At 36.0% G+C, this 20,583-nt stretch overlaps 2 protein-coding genes across 9 annotated transcripts in view; one reads left to right on the forward strand and one right to left on the reverse strand.

Moving 5' to 3' along the window:
• The window catches only part of IMMP1L (inner mitochondrial membrane peptidase subunit 1), a 90,171-nt gene extending 83,250 nt beyond the window's left edge, over positions 1 to 6,921 (reverse strand). For 2 of the 8 annotated variants that reach the window (XM_074272933.1, XM_074272930.1), the window contains exon 1: positions 5,842 to 5,910. The gene's annotated coding sequence lies outside the window, so the exon portion shown is untranslated. Of the gene's footprint in view, positions 1 to 5,841; positions 6,363 to 6,853 lie in introns of those variants that run through there. The other 6 variants (XM_074272937.1, XM_074272935.1, XM_074272931.1 and 3 more) reach the window with 5 other exon arrangements.
• ELP4 (elongator acetyltransferase complex subunit 4) overlaps positions 6,003 to 20,583 on the forward strand; it is a 227,493-nt gene continuing 212,912 nt past the window's right edge. The window contains exons 1-2 of the mRNA XM_074272926.1: positions 6,003 to 6,282; positions 17,274 to 17,309. Of these exons, the coding sequence (XP_074129027.1) occupies positions 6,033 to 6,282; positions 17,274 to 17,309 (286 nt within the window). The 5' untranslated portion in view covers positions 6,003 to 6,032. The remainder of the gene's footprint in view (positions 6,283 to 17,273; positions 17,310 to 20,583) is intronic.

Below are 20,583 nucleotides of genomic sequence, written 5' to 3' on the forward strand. Positions count from 1 at the left end.
TCATTCATCATAATAAGATAATTTGAAATAAAGAACTGAGGAAAAGAGAAGCCTTTCAATGAAAGACTGAATTTTTTTTTAGTAAAGTCTAAGTTGAGGCCTCTACTGAGAGAGGAGTAGCAAAGGAGAAAAGATATGGATCAGATACTGAGGAAAGAGGTATAAAGATTCAATCAAGGTAAAATAAACATATTGGCATGTAAGAGGTATGGTACAGTTGAGATTACATAACAGGTCTGAAATGGGCCTGGTCAGCACTGTTGAATGAGTTCCTTCATAGGCATTTAAGCAGAATAGATGGGTAAATAACATGGTAAAATTAATTCAAGTGTAAGGTTCGAAAAAGGATGACTACGTATCATTACAAAAATAGTTATGGAAAAAAATGCCAGCTCTCTCTTATCCTTCAATGTCATCTTTTCTGGTAAAATATGTCTTTGCTATCTTTTATACAATTTTTGGTACTAAATTCTTGATAATATGCCACAAATCTCCCCACTCCAACCTACCTTCCATTAAACTGCCAAAGTCAATTTTATTAAAGCACAAGACCAACCAATCATATGATCCCTCTTCAATTAACTGCAGTGGCTCTTTATCACTTCCACATTAAATATAGTCTTCTGACTGACATTTAAAGTCCTTCACAATCTGGCCCCTCTTACCTTTCTAACCTTATACTTTCGTCTTCTGATATATTCTATGACCCAGCTATGCTGGACTTGCTATTTCTTGCATGCAATAATCTCCTTTCCTCAGCTCTAGAATACTTAGCCTCATTTCCACCTGCTAGTTTCCTGACTTCTTTCCAAATTCAACTCCAATCCCATCTTCTGCAGGAGGTTCCCCGTACAGCTGCTCACCCCCTTTATTGCTTGCCCTCTGAGATTACCCTTGTTGAAGGGCCCCTTGAATTTGTGCTTTTGAGTTGATATATTTTCCAATAAAACTGAACCAAGAGCCATGCAAAAGGCATGGAACATTATGGACGAAATCCCTCCTTTCCTAGGTGTAGGTTCGAAATCAAGCTGAACTCCCTGCTTGTCCTTAGAAGTCAAGACACCATTCACTCTGCACCAGGCTGATAGATTACTGTGGATAAGCAACCCAGAAGTTTGCAAGGGAAAAAATGCTTTTACATTGCCTAACTCCTTCCCTAAGCAGAAGTTCCATCTTTTTCCCATTCCTAGCTCTCCTTTCTTCTTCCTTGGCCACTGCCATTTAGATTTGTTTCTTCTTCCTTCCTTTGCTGTAATCTCATAAATAGGCAAGCTTTTGTTTGGATTGTGAACTCTGCAATAGCATTAAGATTCCACAGGAATTTTCGTTTCTCTTCTGATAAATCCAGTGGCAAAGCACATCTCATGAACTTTGATACTACTTTTTGACTAATACTTTTAACATACAGTGCATATAGTATGTATTTAATTATTTGTAGACAGCTTACCTGCAAATGCATCCATTTTTTTCAGCCTCCAAAAAACCTTATCTGATCCACTCATTCTCACTCTGGATTTCATCCAAGGCCATCTCCAGTTGCCTAGATCTTGCCATTACACCTAAGTGGCTCAGGAGAAAGTGAGGCAAGTGACCTTGCCCAGCCTCCCTCACTTAAACCCAATTCCTTGTTCATCACCTCCCGGATGTCAGGATCCTCTTTGCGAATGAAGGACAAACAATACTCTCTTCTGAGGCCAATTTCTTGAAGCGGCCATCTAAAAAAATTGCCTCCGATGACTTTCCCTCTTATTCTCATTTCTACAATCTGACTTTCAAAAACTCATTATTCAAATAAAACTGCTTTTTCCAAAGTTATCATTTATAAACTGCCAAATCTAGCAGCCTTTTCTCAATCCTCCCTACAGACCATTAACCTCTCTCTCTTGACTCTTATATTTCTTCTCTCTATTCCCTCAATAAATAAATGCACAAACCATGAATCAGGTAACATGCTAAACACTAAGGATACAAATACAAAATACAAAGACAATCCTTGTCCCCCAAAAGCTTACCATATAATGGGTGTAAGACATATATGGAAGCCAAACAGATGGGAGGGCTGGCAAAAGTGGAAAATAGAGGGAAAAGTCTCAAAATTGTGAAGCCAGGGAATTAAAATGAAATGTTCTAGGCTGTGCTCTTGTTAAATAGAGGTTTGGAAGTTCATGACTCTAACCTCCAGAGGTAGAGGAGATGGGAGTACCAAGGCTGAGAACACTACTCTAGGTTTTTTTGATACCATTCTTTTATCCAATTCTTTAACCACTTCTCTTTTTCTGGATTTCACCCAGGTCACACCTGTGAAGAACAGATCATGGCCATTGATAGTAAACATCCTCCAAGGCTCTGTCTTGAGCCTTCTCTTCTCTACTCCTATAAGGTGATCTCATTAGCTTTAATAGATTAAATTATCTTTTCTCTCTCTCTCTCTCTCTCTCTCTCTCTCTCTCTCTCTCTCTCTCTCTCTCTCTCTCTCTATGTGTGTGTGTATATATATATATATATATGTATGTATGTTTCTCAAATGTATCCAGTCTTTCTCTCAGGACCTTTATCACATCTCCAATGGTTTATTAGACAGCTCTAACTGGAATCCCACTGACATCTTACACTCAGTATGTCCAAAACACAACTTATGATCTTCCTCACTGCCAGTCTCCTAACTTCACTTTCAGTGGGTTCCACCATTCTTCGAGGCCATAGCCATTACTACTCCTGTCTGTTGCTAAATCCTGTTGATTTTACTTTACAATTCTTGTATATGTTCATACATATAAGTTGGCATGCAAAAGCTCTCCCATTTGATTGTGAATTCTTGAAAAGACTTGCATTTTTTCCCATCCTCTGCAGTGCCTGGCACCTAGTAGACAATATTTATTTATACTGACTGGTGAACCATCCCTGAAACATTGAAAGGACAAGAAGGAAGAGTAACCTCCATTGGAAGAGGTTTAAAGTTAACAGTAATGGGAAAGCAAAGAGGTCAGCAACATTTAAATAAAACCTACAGGAATTCTATCCACGATAACCAAAGAAATCAGTAAAACGGGCTTATAGAAAGAATAAGGGAAAATAAAGAGTTTTCTTTTTTTATTTAGGGCAACGTGTAAAATAATATAAATAAGACTGTATATATTTGTTTGCTTCTTGACTTTCCCATTAAGATTGTGAACTCTGAGGGCAGGGACCTCATTTTGTATCCCCATAAATCCACTGAAAACTTATTATTTTTTCAATCCATAACATATTAAAATTTGCAGAGAAAGGCCATCGGTGCATTGGGCAGATCCTTTGTGAATGACATGAATAATCAGACAAAAGGAACTATATATGAATTGTAATCTGCAATTACTGAAAATGTGCCATTTAAAATCACAAACCCAAAGTATCAAAGCATACTTGAAATCAAAGGATACTAAATATCATTTCAAAATACTGGATGGAACTGTTATAACTTTACAAATGGGTTTTGTTCATTATTAGACTTGAACTTTACAAGTAAATCCTAAACTTTATCTTCATTAGCTTCCTAACAGCATCCTGCTCCCCTAGCAATTCATCTGTCACAAAGCTGCCAAAATATTCTTACTAAAATATAAGTATGACCATATCACTCAACAGCTCAAAAATCTCCAGAGGTTTTCCCATTATTTATTCTGAACAAAATACAAATTCTTTGGCTTGACATTTTGTTGTTTTTACAATTCTCACAACATGAGTGAAAAACATCAAAACTACCGATATGCACAGAATTTAATGTCCACTTAACATTTTAATTTTAATTGCATAGTTCAAGAAACTTAGCAGAATGTTGCAGTGTGCTACTTCATCTTGAACTTTTAAGAATCAATTTGTCTTCCTTTTGTAGAAATGTTCAGGATTCACTTACTAACCTCCTTTCTCAAATGACTTTTTAATCATGTTTATTTTAAAGGTTTTACCAACTAGACAAATGATGGAAGATCAACTTTATATATATATATATATATATATTCCTAGGATACTCAGACATAATGAATAATTAACCTCAAAGGAAGGAAGATGTGGATTCAAGGCCCTCCTCGGGATGTAAGAGGGGGTATGTCACTTTCTCAGTGCTTGAGGAAGAGATGGGTGGTTCTGCCTTGGTAGAATTAACTCAGGGAAGAGTTCCTGATCACAATGAAATCGTAGGTCTAGGCCCAAGCCTTAGGATTTCAATAATGGTTCGTTACAAATGTATCTTTTGTTTGTCCACCTAAATTGAAAGTTGGGGGGATCCCATCAGTTATAGTAATCACGCAAAATTTAAATAACAAAAACCCAAAGGAAGCTAAGACTCAAGACAGGAAGACGTCCTTCTGGTGTTTTTTAAATAAAAGCATGTTAAGAGTAATATTCAAAATTATTTTGGGACAAACATTTTAAGGTTATTAAAGCACTTTGGATCACTACTTTATATAGTCTGAATTGATGCCTTCTGAGGTTTATCTCAATGTAACCTTAAGTTTGTACCACAAATTTCAGTATGTTTTCAGTATGTTTTGTATTAAGCATAACCTGTATTGCTCTCTAATGCCCTATTTATCGTGTGTGCAATACTGGAGGGTGAATAGTTTTTTGACATCATTTGTACATCCTCTCAAATAACAATAGTGCTTCAGGAACTTAAAGAGATATTTGGTGTTGGTGAAATTTCCCATAACAGAAGTGTTGATAAAAATGCTTCCAAAAAAAAAAAATTATCAATGAAAGAAAAACGTTACAATTCAACACAAATTAAAATTTCATTTCCAACACATTTTAAAATATAAAACTTTAAAATATCAAACATTTTGACTAAAATACTACATTCTAAAATTAGGAAGAAATAATTTGAGATTCCTGACTTATTTTAAATTATTCTTTTTTTAAAGCTCATTTTGGAGGGGCAAAGGAAAAAAAAGGGAACCATACTGCCACAAATTATACACGGAATTTTTCACACATTATAAATTCTCTATTCTAATGAGGCAGCTTACAGTTCAAAGTTCACAGGTAACCACGAAAGAAAATACACAAACCTCTAATTCTTTTATATCAATTTGGGGGGAAAGACACCAAAAGTATTTGGGTTGTTTGCAGCTGCGTTAACAGCCAAAGATAATTAAATGTGTGAACGAGGCTCCGTCAGGATAACACTTATCATTCACACACCTCCTCGCCGGAGGATCTCTGTGTTTCAGAAACACTAATTGGAACTAACTACGAGCGGCTCCGGCGTCAGGTGGTTTCCGCGGTCTCAGGTGAGTCCAGGGCTGGGAGTCCGGAGGACCCCACGCGGCGCTTTCTCTCCCTCCCCCACGACCCCGGTCCGCCGGTAGGAAGTCACTTAAGTTTACGCCCACCACTCTTAAGTTACAGACAACCCACATTTAGGCGAGGATAGGCCCTAGGGGAGGGAGGGAGGTTCCATACCGGCGTGGTAACTCCCAAGTCCTGCCCTTCCCCCCCTCCAAAAAGTCTCATTCTCCACCAGCCCCACCCGCCCCAAGTTCAAGGTCTTTTTCATTCCAAGGTCCCGGCTCAGCCACGCGGAAAACAGTTTCTAACCAAGTGTCCTCGGGGGCCCAGGACCCGACTAAAGGTGACGAGAGAGGGCGCAGAAGCGGCGGCACCCCCTCCCCGCGCCGGGGTGACGGAAGACGGTGCAGGTGTCTATGCGGAGCGAGGGCAACCCTCCCTCCACGCCTTCTTTACTTCGGGTTCTCCGCCTCGGCCCTTAACAGGCCTAGACAGCAGCTTCCCCCTCACGCACGGCCTCCAGGTTCCCCAAACTCCCCTCACCCGACTCTCGGCTCTCTAGCCCTAGCTCTCTCTCACCTGGGCCCGGCAGGCGTCCACGAGTCCACGAGCCAATCCCACATCTCAGCAACACGCTTTCTGATTGGTTTTTGGAGGCAGAAAACCCTTATTCTATTGGCTGGATGTGTTGCGTTGGGCGGAGCGAGGCGGAGGAGGGTCACGGCTAGGCTCCCAGAGTTCCGCTTGGGTCAACACGGGGGAGAAACAAGATGGCGGCCTTGACAACCGGCTTTTGCGCTGCAAGCCAAGGGGGAACAGGGGACCCGACAGCTACGATGGCAGCGGCGGCGGGATGCGACGAGAGGGACAGCGGCGGCAAATGCAGTTTCCGCAGGAAGAGTCCCGCGCCTGGAAGCGGCAGCGGCGTTCGGTGGCGCTCCATTGCGGGGACGCGACCGTCGGTACGGAACGGGCAGCTGCTAGTGTCTGCCGGTCTCCCGGCCCTGGACCAGCTCTTAGGTCGGTCGGTCGTTCGGAGCGGAGATCCGCACCGGCGGAGGGAGGGGAAGGAGGGAAGGCGGCCCGAGGTCGGGGACGGCCTAGGGAGAGAAGAGAGTGAGGGTCAGTGGAGCTCAGGGATGCTCCAGCCTGAGAAGTCCTGATCTCCCAGATGTTCTCCCCCCCACTCTGAGTGGTTCTTTCCCCCCGATGCCCTTCCCCCCCAGCGTGAGAGGGCCTCTCATCCCCGGGTGACGGATGCTTCCCTCCATGGTCTCTTTCCCCCATCTGATAGGTTCTCTCCCGCCTAAATGCCCTTCCTCCCCCAGGTGTGCGCGCCTCCCCAGATGTTCTTCCCTACCAGCCTTCTCCCAGCTGCACCATCCCTCCCCCCCTTAGTCTTTCCAGCCCAGACTGAGCTGCTCCTCATTCTCCATCTATGTGGGACATTCTGCACCTGCCCCCAGCCTTCTCTCCAATCCTAGATGTTCTTCCTATTTTCAGTCACCCCGCCCCCAACCTGAACTATTCCCTTACCCCTCCCCCCCTTCTCCCAGATATTCTTCATTCCTCACCCCCCCCCCCCCCTTACCTCCAACCTGGAGATTCCTAGGAGCCTGGTCCTGCCAGCTCTGGGCACTGAAAATCTCCTAGAGCCTGTTGGTGTGACTCGGGCCACGTCACTTCCCTTACCTGGACCCCAGTGTCCACACCTGTAAAAATGAAGGGATTGGATGAGGTGACCCCTAAAGGTCAATGGTTGCCATCCTCCAACTTTAGAGAAAGCAAAAGAAATGAGTATCTCCCTCCCCAACAATTCAGTTAAGGAAATGAACAAAAAAATGTGGAGGTTTGTTTCTTCCACACTGCAGATCCTTTGAGCAGGTAGCCCCACCATTAAAAAGGGTTTCCTGACATTTTCCTTAGTGTTATGTTGGTGGGCCCTTTGGAGCCATACAATTCAAAGAACAATCTGCTTTAGGTGGATTCTAGGTGACAGAACAGAGTTAATTTTAAAAGAGAACATCTGCCTCCTTTACTTTTTTTTTTTTTTTGTCTTCATGGAGGTTTGAAGGAAAAGCTTATTCTTAGTTCTCCTGTCTTTACAAGACATTTAGGGAGACATAAAATTAGTAGGCTGGTAGCACAAAGTGGAAAAGATGGGATGAGGAAAACACTGCTGTTTGAATATAGATTACTCCAAATTGAAATGTCACTTTATCACAACTTAAATGTTAAATCTTGAACAAGTTTAATGGTTAATATATGCCATTCCTTATTCCTGTCCTTTTTTTCCTCTCTAAAAAAAAAAAGAGTAATACATTCAGATGTTAAGTTTGTGAGTGATGAGGAAAGGGAGATAAGACACTAGATGTAAGGAAGGATGTAGCTCTACGTGCTTCTGTTCTTTCATTTGCATCTCTTAAAACCTGCTTACTGTTCTATCCACTAGTATTTTCACTCAATGGCTTAGTCCTGTTATTAGTTTCCTGAGAATCATGATAAATGAATAGAAAGTGATCCAAATACATCTCCATAGCAGATACTAATGGTTATTTAGGAAATTAACCCAACCATACACACTCCTACTTTTTTTTTCCCTCTTGTTTTCCTCATTTTGTATTTTGTCCAGAATTTGAGCTTTAAAACTTGGAAGCTATTCCATAGGGCTAATAATTGTTAAACATGGGTGAGTGGCTTCATTCACGTGGTCCAGAAACTGCCCAAACAAAAGTAGGAGCATAAAGTCAGATTTATGTTTTTCTGATTGTAATTCATTAACTATAAAGTGAAAGAAGAAATTAATTCATAAGTACTCCCTCCCCCCCAAAAATATTATGTGACAATGAATGTCCTTTTTGTTTTTTCTTCATCATCAATTTTCTGAATCTGTAATGTTTTCCTTTTAAAGAATTTCTAATTAAGCATTTCATCAAATGTGGTATCATTTTTATCTAGTTTCTAGAATTGTACAGAATCATAAGAAATTTGTCCTCAGAAAAATATAGTTTAAATGTGATTCATTTTACCTTTTAACTTAGTCTTTGTTACACAAATTTCACTGGGTAGAGAGAATTTGAAATTTCTCAAAATCACTTAAGTAGCCGTTCTGTATTTAATAATAATCCTTAAAATATTGCTATTTTATATATTCACCATTTTCCTCAATTTCTGTTCATTAGCTATTCCCTGATTGCTTCTGCTGTCTTCTAGAAAGAATAAAGCAGGGTTTAAATATTGAACCTTAGTTTAATTAGGATAACTAAAAGCTTTAAAAAGATATTTCATAAAATACAAGATATTATCCTGGTGGACTATTTGACAACATGGTCACAGATGTGCTTAAGTAGAAATTCAAACACTAATTAAAAACTTTTTCAGTTTTTATATACTAGGTTATTTTAGACTAGCATTTGGGTGTGACTCTATAATAAGCCTAACACATGAAAATCAACATTCATTACAGTGAATAAAACAAGTAAAGGTTGTTTAATTGACAAGATCTTTTATTGAAATATATTTTGCATGTGTGCATTTGTCTCCACAGAAGTGGAACGTAATTGTCATGTTAAGAAAAAGTATTACACTTAGAACAATTGTTGTATATAAGTGATCTAGTTGTTATTTACATTTCTTAAGTGATATTTTTGTGATTGATATTTTTGTGCTCTGTATGGCCACTGTAAAACGAGTAATTTACGTGTTTTCTATTAAAATGTTATATAAAAAACAAAATTGGATACTATTGCATTAAATACTTCAATGTAAGAAGTTCCAAAAATGTGACTACTGAATGTTATTACTCTAAAATGCACATTGTATGATTCAGATTGTGACATTAGCATGACATGACTGCAAGTGTGACTCAAAGTGTAATGGAAGCATGATGTTATGATGTCAGGATGATGGGAATATACTGTGACATTATTATGATTGCTGTATAAGTACTTTCTTGATTGCCATGTAACAAGTAAATATGCTGTAATATCACTTCCATGCAATACAATGAAATTTGATTACACTAACTTCATGATGTCGTAATTTTTAGTAAACTTAAGCATAAATGCAAAATATATTTTAAAAGTATTCTACAACCTTGAATATTATTCACTTGAATATGCTGATTTTCCATTATCTTAAATACTATGTAAATTCTAAAAAATTTACTTTCATTTAAAATATTTGAACCAAATGTGTTTGGTTTTATTGTCAGAAGTCTTACATGTTATGTGAAATATTCACATTTGTTGCATTAATAGCTTCTGGGTATTTGCCAGATCTGCCAGGTACTCTTGGGCTTGTCACCTTATCCATTCCAATCACATATCCACATTCCCTCCCTCTCAACTTTCCATGAAAAACAGTGCTGTTTTAAGAGAAGCATTTAATAATACCTAAATCTTATGGGATTGGGAGAAAAATGTGATGTGTATTATGTTTTCAGAAACATTTTCCTCCCCTTCAAGATAAAGTTATATAGTTGGACTTTTACTTTTTAAAAAATTCCTTTGCAAGCCTTTTTAGCTTGTGAAAATATTTAGCTGATTCACGTCTCCGAAAGGTGGTGATGATTCAGATTCTTCTTTGACTTCCAATATGTTCAGGGACACAACAAATGACAATCTATTTTTTTTTTTTTTTAAGTCTCTGGAGCAATAATATTTTAAGACAAACTAGTGGGCCAGGAAGATTATTCTTTCATACAGAATCTTATGGGTTGGAATTATGACAGCAATATAGGAGAAACAAGTAAAGTAAAGAGAGAAAGCCAGTTCTGTCTACCTCATGTGCATTTCTGTATATTAATCTCTTAATGTGTGGAAACATTTAGGGCTTTTACTGTGCATTTGGGAAAAAACAATGGACTGAGGCATTTTATTTACTTTTAAGCACAACAGATGAATTCCAAATTCAAAGAACATTGCCTTTTAACCTATGAAATTACTACAAATACTCTCTGAAGAGCTATCACCTTTTCCAGCTTTTTCTAGTTCATAATGCATACTTGCTCAGCTAATCGCCATTGGATAGAAGGGGTTAAGGTTTTGCTATTGATGTGTGGCTGAGAGAGAATAAGATAAAATTTATCATTTTTATACCTCCTATTAATACCAATTGACTTAGGTAAATCTACCTCTTGGGACCAAGAGCTAGAAAATACATTTCTGATTTTCCCTCAGAAGGGCACCGAATGGTTTTATAAACATGTATTATGAATAGTTGGAGACATTCTTGTATAAATCATCCTCTTTCATCTTCTAGATCAAGGTTTCTTAATCTTTTATGTCACAGATCCTTTTAGCAATCTTCTCAGATACTTCTCAGAATGTTTTAAAAATGTATAAGATTATAAAAGAAACCATGAATTGAAATACATTATAAAAATTTTTTTGAAGAAGTTTGTGCACCCCAAGTGAAGAACTGCTGCTGTAGTCTGAATTTTTTTTCTTTTTGGCTGATGCAATTAGGGTTAAGTGACTTGTCCAGAGTCACACAGTCAGGAAGTATTAAGTGTCTGACATCAGATGTGAACTCCATTCCTTCTGACTTCAGGGCTGGTACTTTATCCACTGCACCACCTAGCTGCCCCTCTAGTCTGAATTTTCAAGAGGCAGAGACAAGCAAAGGAGATCACATTACTAGTCTTAATTGGGCATTGAATTTTGTAAGAACTCATGGTCATTTTTTTCTCTTTGAATCTGTTGTTAGTAATTTGTCACTAGCCAATTTTCATGCGAATTTAAGGAAACAATGTATTTTAACAAAATCCTAGAATATCCTTGGGACTTTGCAATATCATTTTTAGATCTATTGAGTCTATTTTATCAAGATTCTGAACCTCTAAGTTAAGAAACACATACCAGACCTGATTTTTTTTTCAAGATGATTAAAACTATTTTTTTTTTTTAGAAAATTTAAATTTAATTAAAATTATAAGTAATGGACTTATTCTCCTCTCCAACTTAAAATCTAATGGTCTCAACAGCTATGCTGAATGTTTCACTTATGACAGATAAAAATGAGTAAAAAAATGAATAAATACAGAATTAATGAAGTGGTTGAAAAGCATGAGGAATTGTCATCTTAAGCATATTGGTCATTTCTCTTTAAGAAATACTAAGTAAACAAAAACAATAAAATCATTTTTTTTCCCTTTCATTCTTAGCAGGGAAGCAAATGATTAATTTTAAGACAAACCATACTTGTTAAGTCCCTTTATATGCCTTATATCATCTAACAGATTACCACTGAGAAAATAGTTCTGAAGTTTGAAAAACTATAAATCTTATGCTGTATTTTCAGAATTTCAGAAAAATGTTAGGTGAATCAATTTGAAAAGTTGCTAGTAATGAATCATAAAATCTATTTTTCCCTTTTTTGTAAGCAATGCTTTTAAAAACAATTAAGACTTTTTTATGTTGAGGAATTGGTTAATTGGAAAAATTAAATATCATAATGTTGATCTGCAAATAATGTCAGTTTCTATGAAACTGATTATATATAATAAAAGCTGAATATTCCATGGTTGGTCTAAGGTAAAGGAACCTTATCTATTTAGCCTGAGAAAGAGAAAAGGTGGGGGAAGGAGAGAGTGATAATTACCTTCAGATACTGGAAACATTGAAGAGAGATTAGGCTCATTTTTCTTCTCAGGGCAAAATTAGAAATAGTTGAAAACTTAGAAAAGTATATTTAAACTTGATGTAAGAAAAGATTTCCTATTGAAATTATCCAAAAATGAACTGCTTTATTAAGCAGTGGGTACCCTTCATGAGATATTATTAAGTGAAGGACAAATGCCTGCTTGACAATATTGTGAAGGTAATTTCTGTGCAGTTAGAGGTTGTAATAGATGGACTCTGAGGGCCATCAAGCCTGAAATTCTGTGATCTTGTATTGTCATTTGCATTTTAAAAGAGTTGTTCTCAGTTATAATTTATATGACAGTGTATAATATAAACTTGACTGATTTTTGGTAAGGAGAAAAGTCTTGTGAGCAATAGTAAACATTTATACAATGCTTCAGGGTTTGCAAAATGATTCCATTTCAAGTAGCTACTACAGATATCCCTGTTTCAAAGATTGAGGAAGACTAAGAAGAGTTGTGATTTGCCAATGGCCGTGTAACTATTAAATGTTGATGGGTATTTAAAATTCAATATTAGATATGTTAGATCATACTTTAGAGCATGCTGCCTCTCAGGTTTATCATCACTTAGTACCCCAGAATAGGCTGCCTGAATCTGGTTCAAATTTGGTTTTTGAGCTCAACTAGATCTGCTACATTTCAGTCTTCCCTCTTCTGTGATGGATACTGCCATGCTTCCCATACCAGCAATTCTCTTCTAAAGCCTTCTATACCACCACTTTCTTTCTCTCTACAGAAAATTTCAGTATGTTGTGCTGACAAAATTAAGACCATTGGAATTTGGGAGCTCTCTTTCCTTCACATTTCCACTCTTCATCTCATCAACATCCTATCCTCCTTTGCTTGAGTCATGAAAGAATGTAGTCCTGTCCTTATCAGTACTAACTGTTTTACTCTATTATCTTAATATCCTCTCGGCACTTATCTTTTCAATTATCTCCTCTCCTAGTTTTTATTTTCTCCACAACTATCATTTCCAAATTTGCTTATATCTGCCCTATCTTTAAGAAACCTTTCATTGAACCTACTGTCTCCTCAAGTTATTTCTCCTGCATCTTTCTTCTCTTTTACAACCAAACTCGTGAAACAAAATCCATCTACTTCTTTCCTTTACTTTATTGCCTCATATGTCTCAATTCCCTGCACTCTGGCTTAAAACCTCAGGGACATCACCAAGATCTCTTTTGATAAATCCAGTGGCTTTTTCCTCACATCTTATTTCTCACTGTCCTGAAGGATGTGGTACTGATGACTCTACACAGTTTGTGGGCAACATTCCTCACCTCATTTCTGCACGTATTCTGCTCACTGGGCTTTCATAACACCCTTCTGTTGTGGTTCTCTATCTTTTTGTCAGACTAATCCTCCATCTCTTTAGCAAATTGACCATCCATGTGCATCCCCTTCTGCATGGTCATAACCCAGGGTTCTGTCTTGGGTTCCTCCTCTTTTTACTCTATGCTGCCATAAGCTCTCATGGTTTCAATTATTTTTGTGTAGATGAACCAGGAGTTCTGGTCCTGCAAATTCCACCTTCCTGCTTGATATTTCCACCTGGTTGTCCCATAGGACCCTCAAACTTAAATTGGTAAAAAAAAAAGTTCTCATCTCATACCTTAAGTCATCTGTCCCTCTCCACCCCCTTGCAAAAGCCCCTTCCCTGCATCATTCTTTCTTTCATTCTGATTTGTCATGTAGAAATTGACATGGATTTACTCTTATTCACAAACATACTCCCCATATCTTATTTGCCAATTTTGTTGACTCTACCTCCTCAATATATTTCACATCTACCTTTTTAAAATTTTCTAACCATTTCTACTTTAATGTGAGCTTTCATCATTTCATGTGGACTTAACTGATTTGTTTCCAGTTAGCCCTCTAATTCAGATTCCTCACAGCTGCCAAATTGATATTCCTAAAACAGAACTCCTTATAATCCACCCTTTCGAGATGATTACATACACATTGTTCCTTCTCTTGCACTCTATACTTCAGCCAAACTGGCTTGCTTTGCTTTACAAAACATTCAGGCTATGTTTACACAAGTTGTACCCTATTCCCTCCTTACCTCTGATTCTTGGAGACCTAGATCCTTCAATGCTTTACCAAATACTGTCTCCTGAAAGAGGCTTTCCCTGATTCCTTCTTAGTTTCCCTTCCTCCTTTTATTGTGATATGTGTGTATATGCATGTATAGCTACGTATATATATTCAAACATAAACATGTATACACATAGATGTGCATACATGAAGTATTAGTATGATAGGTAGTGTTAATGTAATACATAGTATTAACATATAACTCAGTATATGTAAAATGTATGTTTTATTTGCGATTTTCCCTAATACAATGTAAGGTTTTATGGGGCAAGGAAAAATTTCATTTTTGACTTTGTATCTCTTGGAATCACAGAATTTTGTAATTGGTAGGCACCTCAATGTCCACCTAGTACGACTCCAGAAAATGAATCTCTATCTCAACATTTCTGGTCATCTAGATCTACATAAAGATCTCTAGAGCAAACTCTTTAATCCTTGAAGCAGCCCATTTATTAGAATATCTTGTCTAGTGGTCCTCAAACTTTTTAAATAGGGGGCCAGTTCACTGTCCCTCAGACTATTGGACTATAGTAAAAAACAAAAATTCACACTCTTTTCTCCACCCCTCAGCCCATTTGTCATAACCAGGTAGGCGGCATAAACGTCCTCAGCCGGCACATGTGGCCCAAAGGCCATAGTTTGAGAACCCCTGATCTTGTCTATGTCCAAGCTTAATTTGTCTCTTTATGGGTGCCTCCTACTCCTTTTGATTCTTAACTCCAGAATCAATTAGAACAAGTCAGGGAAAAGTTTAAAAGTTCCAAATTTCCTTATTGTAAAATTTTAAGACTTTAATTTGGTATTCCTTTGTTAGTATTATCATCAGAGTGATTATGGAAATGGTTGGATTCTTGTCTCACTTATACAGTTAATTTCTTTATTAGGCCTTATTGCCTAAAACTTGCCCAGTTGGCTCTCCCTTGGAATGGATACAACTAATAAAACTAATAGCACTTAAAAGTAATTATTTGAAATACAATTATAGACACCAAGAATTACCCTATTTGTAAAATCATTTAATTATAAAATAGGAACATAGTTATCAATTAGTAGCTTTTTTTTTTTTTTTTTTTTTACTACATTTTGATTTGACTGCTAATGTTCAAGTTTATTTAATTCTCCACTTTAATTCTTTAACTATAGGGATCTTTATGTTCCAAGAATTTACTGGAGAATTAGTAAATTCTTGGAACGTAAAGATCCCTATAGTTAAAGAATTAATCATGGAAGGTTGAAATATAATCCCAGAAGAGTTTGATTAATCAACCACATACCAGCATCTTTTCTGGAAAGTAAGTTAGGAGAAGAGTGCTGAACTAGATTCTTTGCTATGAAACTTTGTTTATTAATAAACATTAAAATATAAAATTAGATAAAATAATGCTTTGGAGCAAATCAAATATTTGTCTTAAAGGAAACGTTTGTTTAGAGGTTGCATGTTGATAAAAATATCCCTTTTTGAATTCCTCATCCTCAGTGATTACTATCAGTTTGTTAGTATATACTTTAGTTTTTTTGTTCAGTTGTTTTTATTGAGTTCTTAGTATCCTTTAGATTTTTTGTTCAGACAGACATGTCTGTCTATCACCCTAGTGAATGTTTTCTTGGCAAAGACACTGGCTTTGTTTGATATTTCTTTCTAAAGCTGATTTTCCAGAGGGAAAAACTGAGGCAAACAGGGGGAAATGACTTGTCCAGGATCACACAGCTAGGAAGTGTCTGAGCCAGATTTGAAACTCAGGAAGAGGAGTCTTCCTCACTCCAGACCCAAAACTCTATCCACTGCACCACCTAGTTGCCTCTTTAGTTTAAGCAATAGTCAAAAGGATTTTTGCTCCTTGTGCCTTAGTGTTATTTAAATGTAATTACAAAGGAGTTTGCCAATTCTAAAAGAGAAAAAAGTATACTTCCAACCTAATAACTAAACCAAGTCACCATAAAAAAATACACAACCTGAAAAATATTCTTCCTAAAATAATGTATTTGAATTATGGATGATGATTCAAAATTCCTCAGGGAAACATTTCAACAACTCAGAACAGTAGAGATTTTTCCCCTCCCTATTTCTCTCTCCTTTCTCCTATAATGCATCCACTTTTTTGGAAGTCCAGTAGTAACTTCTGTTTGACCATTCCTAATTAATATTTTGTCATGGAAGTCAGATATATTACCAAACTATGATGATTCCAGTAGAAATGAATAGAATGGATTTCAATGAAAATTGGAATCAGAGTAAAAATATTAATTTAAAAGTGCCTTCAGGTGACTTGTGTAATACTTGCCATTATTTTCACTTTGAGAGGAAAATAATTCCTGTGATACTATTTTGTCAACTACTGTTATGATAGTTTTTGTACACTGTTGATGATGAAAATATCAGCAGAAATTTTGATGTGAAAGCATTGTAGTTAGAGTCACAGGAATGGAGTTTATTCCCTGTGTGGCTTTGGGCCACTAATATAAATAATAGTCATTATTTGTAGTTATTACTTTTTTATTCAGTTAAGAGACTTGCCCTGAGTCAAACAGCTAGTTAAATGTTTGAGGTCATATTTGAACTCAAATCTTCCTGATTCCAGTGCCAGTACTCTATGTCCTACACCACCTAGCTGCCCCTCTTCTTTCTGTTTAGAAAAGAAAAAAAAATACTTTCCTATTAACTTTTGATAAAATTGTTGGGATTTTGTCTTTGAATTTTGAACAAAATTGTTAAATGTACTTAGACCTTAATATCTCCTAAAGTGTTTAGTCTTTAAAATTATCTCTAAATAGACAAAAATAGATAATTATTTTTAATTATTCCTTTCAATGAGGCATGTTACATGTGAGAATACATATCAAAGTGAAATTTCTATCCTAATAACCTTTCTTTCCTAAATGTATTGATATTACAGTTACAGTACTGTGCACATTTAAGTCTTGGCTACTGAGTTAATTTGTTAACTAATGCTAAATATAACATTATTGGAATGCTTAACTACAGTTATGTTGATCACAGCATGGTCCCATTGCTGAAGAAAGGAGGATAGTGCAGGATATTATGAAAGTAATTGTAATGTGTAGTGTGTAATTACATATAATATGTAATTATTTCATAATAGTACATTGAATAAAAGTATCACAAAGGTAATTAAAATGTTGTTCATAACCAATTTTAAATTTATTGTATCACCTATCTTTGATAAAATCTTACTTGCATATGAAAGGTATTATGAAAAAGGTAAATTAATTTTCTTTTTTGGTTTTGTTTTATTTTCAGGTGGTGGCTTAGCTGTTGGAACACTGCTTCTAATCGGTTCGTATAGAATATGATTGAATTATGACTTATAATTCTTATGTAGAATTTAAAAAATATTTCCTTTTTTAAAAAAACTAAATCCTTTTATTGTTGACTCTTCTGTAATTTTTCTTAAAGGGTTCATAAGATAAAATAAAATCAGAAATGAAGAATTGCCTTAAGAGGTATATAATATTATTTATTTACTTATCCAAGTTCCATTAGAAAAGGATTACTCATCTTTTAACCTATATAATATCTTGAATGCAGTAGGTGTTCAGTATTTATTCACCAAAATTGAAGTATTGAACTTAAAATGATTAGACAATTCTGCCAAAATATCAAGCCCTGGCTTTAATCAGTGAATTTTTAAAAATATGTATTATATTTTACTCTAACTTAAGGTAGTTTAAAAATCTATTAGATCTTTAATACTTTAGTAACTAATATTTAAAATTTTAAGATATGAAATGCAAGTGAATGTAGTAGCCAATTGATCAAATGAATTTTAAAATTTTGATATCATAAGGAATTAGACATTATTACTTTGTCTTCTGCTATCTAAAGTTAGAAAAATTTGGAAATTCATTAATTATATTGAATTTGTCTTTTACTGACAACTATCACTTAAGACCTGCTTTTTTTTTTTTTTTTTTTTTTTTTTTTTTAAATAATTGTGTACGCATAACTTTGGAAATGGCCACCTGTTCTAGTCTTTCACACATTACAAGAAACCCATCTACATTATACCAAGCAGATGGACATCAATTATCTGTTTGAATACTTCCAAAGATGGAAAGTACACTGATTTTCTAGGAAGCCTGTTCTCTTGATGAATGGAAACGAAATTGGACTTGATTACTTTTGTCTTCTCTGTGTCATCATTTAAGATTAGAGTATTTTCCAAACAACAACCGTATTTATTCCTTCTTATTTTTCTTTATATCAGATATCCTTAATATGTCAGCGACTCTTTGATTTTTATCAGTGAAGGCACAAGCTTTATTGGTGCAGATCTATTCATTTTCATCTTACAAGCTTCTTGTCCTTCTCTTTCCATAAATCTTCCATAGATAATCTGTCCTGGAGCCCTTCCCGAAAAAGGGCTTTTTCTGTCTTTTAATATTTCATGAATACCAGTAAACTTGGATGGTCCCCTTTTGTTGTATGATGCTTACATCCTTTTCTGATTGTGCATGTCCTCAGTGATATATTCTGTATTACTTCTTGTGAATATCCACCCATAAGCATTTTTTCCAGTGCTTTTTGAGTTACCTACAACTTTATAATTCTTTTGAGATCATTTTGAACTATATTTTACAACAGTATAGCATCACCAGGAGAATATTATTTTCAATTAAGTGTTTTGGTGACAGGGTACAGTCTGGGATCATTGAAAGAACTTCATGGTTTTCTAAATGAAAAATAGTCTACTTTTTTCTTTTTCAGTTCTGGGCCTTGCTCCTTGTCCATCCATAGTACCTCTCCAAAAAAATAAGGCGCCACACCTTAGGGCTATAGTCTTGACCATGTATATTTTCCAAGGAGTTGGTTTTTGATGTACAAATTACTGACTATTCTTATTTGAATGGCTATGGATCTTTGAGGCAGCCCTATAGCATTCTAGGATGGGTTCAGTGCATGTTTCATTATGACAAAAGAACTGATTGTTGTTTTTAGATTTTTTTTTTTTTACAAACTAGCTTTTTTTGGTCTTCCTCATGCTATTCTCACAAATTCCATGCTAATCTTTTGTATTTGTCCTTGTCCTGTTTTAATCTAATTCCCTCACAGGGCTCCTTCTGCAATGTTCATTTTTAATATCTGTTGAAGATAAGTACATACTGTGTGAGTTCTATAGGTTGTACATTCTTCTGCATTTCATCACCTGAAAAAGTCATTCGTCATCTACTTGGCTTTTCCTTGGCAATAGTTAGACCAAAATGTTTTGAGTGAAAGCTCTGCAGTATTTAGGGGCTTGATGTAATCAACACAAGAAGTCAACAAATAGGAATATGTAGAACATCTGGCATCTGTAGGGAAAACCTACTTCTTGAAATCTGTACTGAATTTCTTTCAAAGCAATGGAAGATAAACCACTAGGGAAGGAACACTTTTCCTTTTTTATTTCTCTCATGTTAAATGATTACAGGATTTGTTCTTACTTTATAATTCCTTCAAAGAATCTTAAATAATTTTAAAATATGCTTAAAGGTGAGCATTTAAGGTTATAATTTGTGTTACCAAATAAAATGCTTAATTTTTTCATTACAGTAAAATAGGATCTTGTTAGTCATTCAGTAAGCATTAATTAAATGGCTCTATGTGCCATATACTTCACTACATATTGGGCATACAAAGAAATTTAAAAGACAATCTCTGCCCTCAAGCAGTTCACAGTCTTTTGGGTGAGACAACATACAAACGACCTATATACAAATAAGCTACATGCAAGATAAATAGGAAATAATAAATAAAGGAGAGGAAATGGAGGAAGGAAAAAGAAAGAGGAATTGCAAAAAGCTTCCATTAGAAGGTAGGCTTTTAACTTAAATTGAAGGAAGCTAAGAAGCAGACATGAAAAGAGAAAGCAAGTATTTCAGATGTGGTAGACAACCACTGACAAATACTTGTGGAAATATTCAGAAAGATATAAGAAAATTCTGAAGGTAGGAAGAACTAAATCTTTGAATACCAAACAGAAATTTTATTTTTTTGATAGAGAGCCATTCAAATTTGAGTACAGGGCTGACATGATCATTCCTCCACTTTCGAAAAATCTTTCTGACATCTAGGTAAAGCATAAATTGAAGTGGGATGATTTTTTTGGTAGGCAGAGCAACTAGAAGGCAATAATCCAGGCCTGCACCTGTGTATTAGCAGTGGCAGAGGAAAGAAAGAAATATATTTGAAAGGGGGAATCAGCTGGCCTTAGATTAGATATGGGGAGTTAGAGGTAATGAAGAATCAAAGATGATAGCTGGTTTCAAGTTTGGGGGTGCTGGAAATATGATAGATTCCTTAATAGTAACAGGAAGCTTTGGGAAGGGGGAAAGATAATGAGGTCAGTTTTGTACAGTTTTTGAGTTTTAAATGTCTAATTTGAAATGTTTAATAGGTGGTTGGAAATGTAAGACTGGAGTTCAGCAGAGTTTAAGACTAGATAAATGGGTTTGAGAGTAATAAGGACATAGGAATGAATAAATATTTCATTCAATAATATGTGGTATGTTATATATTAGTTGTGAAAGGTTGCCTGCTCCTTTCTGCATGTTTATTATTGATCCCTCTA

Source organism: Sminthopsis crassicaudata, chromosome 6 (genome assembly GCF_048593235.1).
Source record: "Sminthopsis crassicaudata isolate SCR6 chromosome 6, ASM4859323v1, whole genome shotgun sequence".
Classification (NCBI taxonomy): domain Eukaryota; kingdom Metazoa; phylum Chordata; class Mammalia; order Dasyuromorphia; family Dasyuridae; genus Sminthopsis; species Sminthopsis crassicaudata.